At 40.2% G+C, this 11,565-nt stretch overlaps 1 protein-coding gene across 1 annotated transcript; it reads left to right on the top strand.

Moving 5' to 3' along the window:
• Positions 1-574: 574 nt before the first annotated feature.
• Positions 575-11,430, top strand: LOC119733801 (putative defense protein 1). Its single transcript, XM_038207170.1, has 4 exons — positions 575-966; positions 9,828-10,065; positions 10,429-10,496; positions 10,785-11,430. Exons 1-4 carry the CDS (start codon positions 744-746, stop codon positions 10,853-10,855), a joined length of 600 nt encoding a protein of 199 aa, XP_038063098.1. The 5' UTR covers positions 575-743; the 3' UTR covers positions 10,856-11,430.
• The last annotated feature ends 135 nt before the right edge of the window (positions 11,431-11,565 follow it).

The following is an 11,565-nucleotide window of genomic DNA, read 5'->3' as shown; positions in this document are numbered from 1 at the left end:
ATTTTTTTGGGGGGGGGGTGTGGAAGTTGGGCATATTTGAGGGTGAACATTGAGAATATACCGGTGGGTGCTCTCTAACTGCCACAACCCTTTGTGTCCCTCATAATTATGGATTCGAACAGTTCATTTAACTTGAGCACCCACTGTTGTCGGCTGATGTCCAGTTCAACCCTCCCCCCCCCCCAAAAAAAAAACCCGCCGCCGCCAACGCATTTCAAAACTCTAGTGGTTGGTGCAATCTCATGGTCTGTCTGTGGCAATTTGTGGTCGCACACTTGTAGTAAGTGTTGAATTGGCGTCTTTGTGGTCTTGCAAGGAAGGAGGGTTGATGTTATTATGAACAGAATTTAAAACATCGATTGTTAAGAAATCTGCAATAAAAACGGCCGTCATTAAGATCTGCCGTTACTATCACGGTCACAAATATAGAGTAAATTGTTAAATGAATGGATTTGTGTATGTTCCTTCTATTTCCTCCTGAACGGATATTCAGCAAAATCAACAAGGAAGTCAAACAAATCTCTTTTGTGTGGCTGTGTGGCTTACCTTAAACTACATTGTATGTCCGCCGGTGTAACCCTGGACTGGCGGAAATGCAAAGTAGTCAAACAAAATATAATCTCAGCCATGTCATTGTCAAAACCCCAAACAACCGAACCGAACCATCCCGACTACTGCATGTTTTGCAGTCAAATAATTAGGCTCGGTGAACGAGCAGAACTTTTTGGTTAAAAGTCTCTGAGATGATGAAGTACGAAGCGCTCGTTTTTACCGTGTCTGCTCTGGTTGTTTTGGGGGTTGCCGACGCCTTCCCCGACGGTGCTTCTCCCAGGGCGTGCGTGGACATGGTGCCAGGTCACAGCAGCACCACGGAGCCTGGCAGGGTGATATCGCCCCAGGAATCCATCAGTCCGTACAGCGTGGTGGCCCGGGGGGATGGGTACACCCCAGGCGGGACCGTCAGTGGTGAGTCAAATAAAAAGTTTGAACAAACAAACAAACATCCACCCCAACAAACAAGCAAACAAACACCCCCAACAACCCCCAACAAACAACCAACAACCCCCCCCCCCCCCACCCAAAAAAATGAATTAAGGAAATCGTCGAAATCCTTTTGATCAGAAGCAAGGGCGGATCCAGAGGAGGAGGCCCCCTCCCCAAAGAACCCAATTTTTTTTTAAAGTGACATCGCAATAAGGGCAGGCAATGAGTACACCACCATCTTTTCCTCAAAAAAAAACATTGGTTAAAGTGGTCAGAAATTGTCTCAGATCGCACCACAGAGCATCTAGAATCCAAAAAAAAATTCGGGGCTTTTAAGCGGACCCCGAACCCCACGCCATAATTTTTTGGACCCACTTTTTGGAGGACCAAATTTGTCTTGCCCCCCCCCCCAAAAAAAAAATGTGTTCTGGATCCGCCCTTGATCAGAAGTGACACATTTTCCGGGACCACAAAGGAATTCTTCGTGTCTCTTACACAGGTGGTTATTATGTCTATTTTATTCACTTGGAATAGGAATCCACATTACAACTGTGCTAAATTGAAAGAATCTTAAAAATCATGTCAGTCATACTGATATACTTACATGCTGTAAACGTGTTAGGGATTGTGAAAAAGGTAATCGAATATGGATTGTATAAACATACGAAAGTAAATGCATCAGTTAAGAACATTCATGAAAAAGTGGCAAATGGTACAAAATGAGCTAACTTGATAAAGAGAATTAAAAACCTCTTGTTTGTTATTAATTAATTAATTCATTCATTATTATACATTTTCTTAAAACACCGAATCAACACATTTTGGACCGATTATTTTTTTTATATACAAACCGCCATAAATTTACTACAAACATTTTCAACATAGAACTCTATACAAATATGACCGCAACTTCACACAATTGCCCCAAAACTGAACTCCGTTTAATCTCAGTGGGTTATAATCCAGGCGGAAACTTTAAAATAACTGCTGAGTATGATTCGTCACTAGGCATATTATTAAAAACATTTGAAGTCGATGAGACCATGAGATATAAAATAATACAGACGCTCTATTGGAATGTCGTTCCAAGCATTGGTCATGAATTGTGAACCATGGAAGGTCGTTTATTACATCTTAAATTAGACAAACGCTGAAAGTATCACCAAAAAGTTTTACAGTTTTACATGACTCTGTTTTAATTGTTGGGAATCGTAAGAGTGGTTGTCGCTGGTTCCCTACCCACATTGGAATGAAGGATCGGGAACCAGTGCACAAAATCACATTTTTGTACAGCTCGGAATGGCCGCGCGGCGAATTCATATCAAGACTTTTACAGATCAGTGATAGTGCTCTTTAAAAATGCCATTTGACGGGTGAAAATAGACGTTAATCCCATTTATCGACGTAATTTTACATAATCACATAATAAATTAATCTAAAAAAGCTTACATAGCACTGCAAAGAATTAAAAGACTATAGGAAAAATGTACCAAATTACTACACACACAAATCTAAATCAACAATGAATCAATTAAAATGGCCAATTGTATGTACAAATAATTATGACTTCAACATTACGCAAAAACAAAAAATGAATCTCAGTTTCAATCTAATTTTCAAGAACTGAGTCAGAATACATTTTTAGTCAAAAAGACATAATGACGAATACAGACAAATACCTCCATACTGATTTATTGGACTGATCAAACTAAAATGACAGCTCAAACGGTCGGACGCGGATGAAATAATCATTAATCATCTATTTTTAAAGTGAAGTAAACTTAGGGAAATTCCAAACGCGAGAACCGAACTTTGTAACGAGCATGCGTAGCGATAGCTCCCTCAAACCCCTAATCGAACTGCGCTACTGCAACACAATTCTGGGCTCTGATTTCGTCCACTGTCTTGCGCAGTTGAGCTTTTAGGTCGTCGGCTGTTTTGCGGATAACTTGCGCTATCTCTGGTACCGTTTTCTCGTATAAATATTTGCTGGACGTGATCACAGTGTACAGGTTTAGCCCTATCGCTGTGATGCTTGCCACCAAGCCCGCAATGTTAAAAGCCTGCCCTACAGCACTCGCCGCTAGGAAGGCCGTCTCAGCCCCCACCTCGAAGCCTGCCGCGCCCTCCCCAACCAAATCGCAGACGGTTGTAACGACGGTATAGGATGTCTTTCCCCCTACCACACCCCCACCAACAACCTTGGCCGTATTCCATGCACGGTTTAATTTCGAATTGACTTGCTTAAATTTCGCCTGTAGTCTTTTAGATGCGTCTTCGTCGTCTTTAAATGTTTTTACCGCGCTGGCGCTGGTTAACTCTGAAGTTATGAATTCCGTGAGAATACATCCCAACGTTGTCAACCCGCCGGCTAATCCGATCACGGCACCAACGCCGACGAGGACCATCGAAATACCGAAGGTGAAGAACGAAGCAATGAACCCCGCGATAGCCAATCCTGAGCCCACGATCCCCACTGAACCTCCAACCACCTGCACAATTGCACCAAAAAAAAAAAAAAAAACTAAAACAAACAAAAAAATCCTGAGGATATGAAGCCCGGGAAGGGACAGGGTGGAAATTTTTTGTTGGAGTTTGCTAATTCGTTCGCACGAATTAGTAATTCGTTCGCACGAATTAGTAATTCGTTCGCACGAATTAGTAATTCGTGCGAACGAATTAGTAGGCCTAATTCGTGGGTTTCGTGCGAACGAAATAGGAATTCGTGCGAACGAATTTGGAATTCGTTCGAACGAATTAGGAAATTCAAAAAAAAAAATCCACCCTGTCCCTTCCCGGGCTTCATATGAGGATTATTAGGCCTAAAGCAAAAGCGAATCATGTGCCGACTGAACTGCAAGAACTTAACATTCAAACTTTGAAGACAACATTAAGACTGAGATGTTGACTTAATCGAAACAATGACTTTTGGTAGTTGCAAAAGATACGTTTAATTTGAGTCCATGCTGAGGTATATACGGGTGTTTGGATGTGTAAACAACATCTTACAAGTAGAGTGGGTTGATTCACAAGCCCATGAAGGGAATTCTTCTTATTCTGTGCAATTTGCTACTCCCATCCTGAAATGTACGAAAGATATTTGACATCCCTTTTGGTCATGTTTTTGGGGGAAAATTGCACTTCTTTGTCCATGCTTCTCCGGATAACCGAGGGCGCTTTTGATGTGATGTCATTTCAGGAAGACTATATTCAGATTACGGGGGCTTACTGTTTAAAATTGTGAACCCAAAAATTTGCTTACTGAAAATATTTGTGTGAGAAAAGTTTACTTACTGGCTTCTACTGCCACTGTGGTGCGGACACAACAACGAATCACCAAAGAAATGAAAATTTACTAAAAATTCTGGTCACTTTTGGTGCTGAAATAGCTGTAACATTGAGGTTTCTGCCTGAAAATTAATTTCACTTTAAGTTATGAATATGGGCAGTGTTTTCAATCATGTTTGCCAGGCTTGACCCGGGATCTCATATTTTGGTGATGTGACTGACCTTTGCAATGTTAGCCCGGTAGATGTGTTGTTCAAGTTTTTGGGCTAAATTGTTGAGACGTTTTATGAGAGCCTGTCGGCTTTTGACGAAGTCGTTGGCAGCGTCTTCCAAATCGTCGAGGTCCCTGATCAGCTGCAGCTCCTGGACCATCTCTAATGACGAATAGTAAACAGGCATCTGCATCGATACTGCGTGTTTGCTGTATTCGTGTTCCTAACTTCCTATAACGTTTATTATATTCGGGTACCCAAGGCTACTTTCTACCACACAAGTTCGATAGAAAATTACTTTAATTTCGTTCCCCAACTTCGCTTTGGGCAGTTGGGCTTACCTTTTACTTTAAATTTCAAATTTGTCGCAAAGATTAAGAATGCAGTATCAATCACAATCGTAGCATTTTAATGGTGTAAATTTGAAACTGAAATGTACGATTGAACCAAATGACGCTCTTGTACTACGTGTAAAAAAAAATATAATATTTTGATCCTAAATAACTCCGTTGTTTTCCAATGGAATCAAACCAAAATTTCAGATCATGTAAACAAGGCATGACAAATTTTATGGAGCATTAATTCCATAAACATAGTTAATTAGGATCAAAAGTAGGACTTTTTTGACACGTAGTATGTACATTGTAAATGAACAAAATAAAATCGAGTTTACGGTATGATACAAGTGTAATAATCGGTAAAAACTAGATTTACATGAGTTACATCCACGGTCGGTTAACCGATAATAAATAAATTGATTAATTAATTAATTATGTTGCAACGCAATTTACTTGGTTTATCTTTGTCTTATAATAGCACGTCCGGGTTCTGGGTCTGGCGTAATTGTTTTCCGGGCTAAGTTTTTTAGTATAAAAAAATGGTAAAATCTATGGGAGCGTATTACTACTAATAGCGATTTACTGTTTTATTTACCCTTTATTTAACAACGATAAATTAAATACCCCCGAATTGGAAAAAAATGTAGCATAAGGGGAAGTGTGGGTGCCCCCCCCCCGCCCCCCTCCCACTCCCGATGCGCCACTGTCTTTTTTTGTGGTCCCGTCTCTCGCATGTCTTCGGCATTATCCTGTTCGTGGTTGCATTAATTAAGTGGCCCATTATGAATAACAAATAACAGAAACATACCCTCAAACCTGGGCATTCGAGGAGGCATGGTTTTTCAGATGCGATGATTAACTTTTCAAGGGCGACTATGAAGAAGTTGAAGACTTCACTAGCGCTCCAAGGAGCCAATTCTTATTCAAAGACAGACGGTATCGCCAGTCCAGTGTTGGATGCGCACCCAGGTGTTGCGAGATTGTTTATACAATTGTCTGTTCCTGCAACTTGCTTTTATTTAGCCACGAGTGAATACCCTCGGTTCCATAAAAAAGATTCCGCCGATTCGTATCTTTAAGATAACTTTTAGGGTTTTTCCAAAAATCTTCAGTCTCTCTAATAGAGAGACTGTAGGTTTTTGGAAAAACCCTAAAAGTTTCGAAAGAGCGGGACAATCCGAAATGGTTAATTATCGATGATCTGTAACAAACACAAAGGGACAGGTATATTTACACTATACGATAGGATCATGTTTTCAGGAGGTCTATAGGTGGGCAAACAATGCACAGTGCACAGTCACCGTCTGGAAATAGCGCCGGGATTTTTGTTTTAGATCGCACTTTGTCCTATTTTTCCAAAGTCTGGTTGAAAGGAAACTAAATCCATAATGTCTCACTGTACTGTTCCATCATCCAGAAGGTAAATAAATAAAAATCAATAACTTGCAAATAAACAAGCAAAAAATACTCCAACTACCTAACAAACAAACAGCTTAACACCCCAACAAACAGCCCAACAAACAAACTTATTCAATTCAATTCAATAAAACATTTATTCCACACTTCTTTTGGAAAATACATCGATAATTGAAGAAAATTAGTACAAACAACCCAAAAGTCCAACAAACAACAAACAAACAAACAAACAAATACAAAGCACCACTAGAAACGAGACTATCATTGCGTACTAAAAAAAAACATCCGTTGGGCTTTAGATGATTTACTGTTCCTTTGTAGGTCTTCGAGTCGGTTCGGTTCGGTCGGTGCGTCTTTATCATGGTCTGTCGATCGGTTGTTTCATTGGTTTGTTTATAGGTTGGTATAAGTCAGTTGTTACATTGTTGATTGGGCGGGTGATGGGTTACTTTTAGTTTGACAAACACGCTTGGTATGTTATGGTTGATCAGAAATTTCTTGTACAAGTTTGATATGATTACAAAAGAGTAAACGATTGTTCTTATTGATTAAGATGCAATTCCTACTAATTAGTTAGGCTTCTAAGACAAGATAAGTTTGTGGTAGCACCATGTGAATAAATTTCTTTTGTGAGTATGTGTGGTTCTGAAAAGAACCGGAGGGACTCAACTTTTCGAACAGTATGCTCTGCCCGTCGTCAGGAGAATGAGGGATTCCAACGATGATGCGATGTTATAAGGATGGGTGCGGTGAGGCGTGAGAAGGATGCAAATGGTGAAGCTCGAATGGGTCACCTATACCCTGAGCTCCTTCCCCTTTGCCCCCTCACTATGTACTGACACGCTCCAGTGATCATCCAGCATCCTTCAGTCAACTTGCATCCTTCTCAGCTTCACCAGTTTCGAGCTTCACCAGTTTGCATCCTTCTCACTTCGCTCTGGGCAGTTGGGCTTACAAATTTGTCGACAAATTTGTCGCAAAGATTAAGAATGCAGTATCAATCACAATCGTAGCATTTTAATGGTGTAAATTTGAAACTGAAATGTACGATTGAACCAAATGACGTTCTTGTACTACGTGTAAAAAAAAAATAATATTTTTGATCCTAAATAACTCCGTTGTTTTCCAATGGAATCAAACCAAAATTTCAGATCATGTAAACAAGGCATGACAAATTTTATGGAGCATTAATTCCATAAACATAGTTAATTAGGATCAAAAGTAGGACTTTTTTGACACGTAGTATGTACATTGTAAATGAACAAAATAAAATCGAGTTTACGGTATGATACAAGTGTAATAATCGGTAAAAACTAGATTTACATGAGTTACATCCACGGTCGGTTAACCGATAATAAATAAATTGATTAATTAATTAATTATGTTGCAACGCAATTTACTTGGTTTATCTTTGTCTTATAATAGCACGTCCGGGTTCTGGGTCTGGCGTAATTGTTTTCCGGGCTAAGTTTTTTAGTATAAAAAAATGGTAAAATCTATGGGAGCGTATTACTACTAATAGCGATTTACTGTTTTATTTACCCTTTATTTAACAACGATAAATTAAATACCCCCGAATTGGAAAAAAATGTAGCATAAGGGGAAGTGTGGGTGCCCCCCCCGCCCCCCTCCCACTCCCGATGCGCCACTGTCTTTTTTTGTGGTCCCGTCTCTCGCATGTCTTCGGCATTATCCTGTTCGTGGTTGCATTAATTAAGTGGCCCATTATGAATAACAAATAACAGAAACATACCCTCAAACCTGGGCATTCGAGGAGGCATGGTTTTTCAGATGCGATGATTAACTTTTCAAGGGCGACTATGAAGAAGTTGAAGACTTCACTAGCGCTCCAAGGAGCCAATTCTTATTCAAAGACAGACGGTATCGCCAGTCCAGTGTTGGATGCGCACCCAGGTGTTGCGAGATTGTTTATACAATTGTCTGTTCCTGCAACTTGCTTTTATTTAGCCACGAGTGAATACCCTCGGTTCCATAAAAAAGATTCCGCCGATTCGTATCTTTAAGATAACTTTTAGGGTTTTTCCAAAAATCTTCAGTCTCTCTAATAGAGAGACTGTAGGTTTTTGGAAAAACCCTAAAAGTTTCGAAAGAGCGGGACAATCCGAAATGGTTAATTATCGAAGATCTGTAACAAACACAAAGGGACAGGTATATTTACACTATACGATAGGATCATGTTTTCAGGAGGTCTATAGGTGGGCAAACAATGCACAGTGCACAGTCACCGTCTGGAAATAGCGCCGGGATTTTTGTTTTAGATCGCACTTTGTCCTATTTTTCCAAAGTCTGGTTGAAAGGAAACTAAATCCATAATGTCTCACTGTACTGTTCCATCATCCAGAAGGTAAATAAATAAAAATCAATAACTTGCAAATAAACAAGCAAAAAATACTCCAACTACCTAACAAACAAACAGCTTAACACCCCAACAAACAGCCCAACAAACAAACTTATTCAATTCAATTCAATAAAACATTTATTCCACACTTCTTTTGGAAAATACATCGATAATTGAAGAAAATTAGTACAAACAACCCAAAAGTCCAACAAACAACAAACAAACAAACAAACAAATACAAAGCACCACTAGAAACGAGACTATCATTGCGTACTAAAAAAAAACATCCGTTGGGCTTTAGATGATTTACTGTTCCTTTGTAGGTCTTCGAGTCGGTTCGGTTCGGTCGGTGCGTCTTTATCATGGTCTGTCGATCGGTTGTTTCATTGGTTTGTTTATAGGTTGGTAAAAGTCAGTTGTTACATTGTTGATTGGGCGGGTGATGGGTTACTTTTAGTTTGACAAACACGCTTGGTATGTTATGGTTGATCAGAAATTTCTTGTACAAGTTTGATATGATTACAAAAGAGTAAACGATTGTTCTTATTGATTAAGATGCAATTCCTACTAATTAGTTAGGCTTCTAAGACAAGATAAGTTTGTGGTAGCACCATGTGAATAAATTTCTTTTGTGAGTATGTGTGGTTCTGAAAAGAACCGGAGGGACTCAACTTTTCGAACAGTATGCTCTGCCCGTCGTCAGGAGAATGAGGGATTCCAACGATGATGCGATGTTATAAGGATGGGTGCGGTGAGGCGTGAGAAGGATGCAAATGGTGAAGCTCGAATGGGTCACCTATACCCTGAGCTCCTTCCCCTTTGCCCCCTCACTATGTACTGACACGCTCCAGTGATCATCCAGCATCCTTCAGTCAACTTGCATCCTTCTCAGCTTCACCAGTTTCGAGCTTCACCAGTTTGCATCCTTCTCACGCCTCACCGCACCCATTCTTATAACATCACAGATCGGAGATTTATTCTCATGGTGCTACCGCTAACTTATCTTGTTTCAGTATCTTTCCACCATGCAAACCTTCAAATCTCATCTTAGTTGGGCTTCATTTAAAAAAGCAAGAAATTTTCTACAAAAATCTGAAATCCCCCATTTAAAGAAAAATAATGCCTCCCTGATTCCACGCCCCCCCCCCCCAAAAAAAGTTGCACCAGATAATTCCATAAACCCACTCCAATTCTGATGTTATCTCTTTCTATTTTTTTGGCATCACGCAGTCTCAATCCTCGCCGAACCCAGCAACATCACCTTCCAAGGTTTCCTCCTGCAAGCCCGCACCCTGACCAGCCTGGACCCGGTGGGCACCTTCCTGGCCGGTACAGACGGGGCGAGCAGGCTCTTGACCTGCAACGTCACCGGGGACTCGATCACCCACACCGGGCCTGGGGTGAAACGGTCCGGTATGACCCTCACGTGGCAGGCGCCGACGGAGAGTGTCGGGAACATCCGATTTCTGTGAGTCTTGTTGAAAAAAAATTACTTACTGATTTTTATTTTACGACCCCCCCCCCCCTAAAATGAACTCCAAATGTTTTGCGCCATGGCACTTGAAAATTAGGGAGGTAGTTGATAATTAGGATATTAATTTTTGTTCCATAAAATTACATTTGCAACTGACATCGTAGCAACTAAAACAGTTAGGGGGAAAATGACATTTAGAACCAAATTTAGAAGAGAGGTGAGGATTTTTTTAAAATGTACTACATGAAAACATATCACTGCAAAAGGAGGGAACTACTTCGGACTCCCGAAAATCAGTCGACATTTGCAGCTTTTTTAGTTACATTTTCCACCTTGTCTTTTGGTTCTTTACTTTAGACTGTCAGTTGCTCGGAATCACGACGTGTACTGGGTCAGGATGGAATCGAATACACTCTCTGCATCGGGTATGTCATTGTACAGATTTAAAGTTTTGTTCCCTCGTTCGTGGCCGCCTGTTTTGCATGCTGGGGACGGAGGAGTACATGTCATACAAGAACGCCGTTCCCCGACCTTATTTTACGATAGAGAAAATATTCCTGCCTCACCAACTAATCCAGAATGAATCCATACGTCATAACTCTATACTGCGTACTCAACGTTGCCGCAAATTATTTTAATATGACTTAATAATTTGGTTATAATTTGGCAAATTAACTCAGATTTTTCCCTTTTTTCCCTCGTTGTTTTTACAGCCTCTCTGTCAGCAGTCACCATGCCAATCCTCGTTTTCCTCCTTGGTGTAACCATGGCAACAAGCAACTAAATAGGACGTGGATTGAAGAGCACTGGACGTCCCCGGCCGGCCTGCGATTTTTTTTTCTTCTACCAAACGACATCCGCATATGGGTGTACGCTATGGCGTTTTGGACTTAACTTTTCTAAAAACACGAGAAGAAAATATAAAATGAATTCGCAGCCGGCCCCACGTTACAAAATATTTAAATAGGTCACTTGTTCTCTTATCCGACATTTTTGTTTGTACATTGTAGTTCTAAACAAAGAAATGTTTCAATAATTTCCCAAAATCTTATATCCGTCAAGTTCTTGTAAGTTTATGTTTGAAGATAGGAAAAGTGTCTAATTGATTATCATTGTTTGGTTATGCTCCGTTAGCCGAAAACTACATGAACAGTAGGCCTCGATGTATTGCACGTGAATAATTATAACAGATTGCTGATTCTTATTTTTGCTGCCCTTAAGTTGTGTGTGCTTTAAGTTTAATTTTGCAGTGAGATAGATCGTTGATTTGAATTGTATAAACTTTTTGTCATTATGTTGTAGGCTCGATCATTGTTCTGGCTCCGTTCAAATAAAAATTGCTGCCAGTAGCGAAGAGTGCGTTTATAGTTTCCTTGACTGATGTAGTTTCAGTGTATTCTTTCATAACTTAAAGTAATTTCGCGGCTGCATCATTAACTGCTCCCTTCCTCGAACTTATATGTTCTGGATCATACCTTGACCATTAATTTGATA

The sequence above is a fragment of the Patiria miniata genome, unplaced genomic scaffold, assembly GCF_015706575.1.
Source record: "Patiria miniata isolate m_02_andy unplaced genomic scaffold, ASM1570657v1 HiC_scaffold_26, whole genome shotgun sequence".
In the NCBI taxonomy this organism is placed as follows: domain Eukaryota; kingdom Metazoa; phylum Echinodermata; class Asteroidea; order Valvatida; family Asterinidae; genus Patiria; species Patiria miniata.
Note: the sequence above shows the minus strand (reverse complement) of the source record. Positions and strands in the feature narration are given on the sequence as shown.

What these genes read in the sequence shown, in the direction of transcription:
- LOC119733801 (XM_038207170.1), top strand. Translation starts at nt 744, where the DNA reads ATGATGAAGTACGAAGCGCTCGTTTTTACCGTGTCTGCTCTGGTTGTT. An exon ending in CCCAGGCGGGACCGTCAGTG is followed by an intron (nt 967 to 9,827) that starts GTGAGTCAAATA and finishes GGCATCACGCAG; the next exon opens with TCTCAATCCTCGCCGAACCC. An exon ending in GAATACACTCTCTGCATCGG is followed by an intron (nt 10,497 to 10,784) that starts GTATGTCATTGT and finishes TTGTTTTTACAG; the next exon opens with CCTCTCTGTCAGCAGTCACC.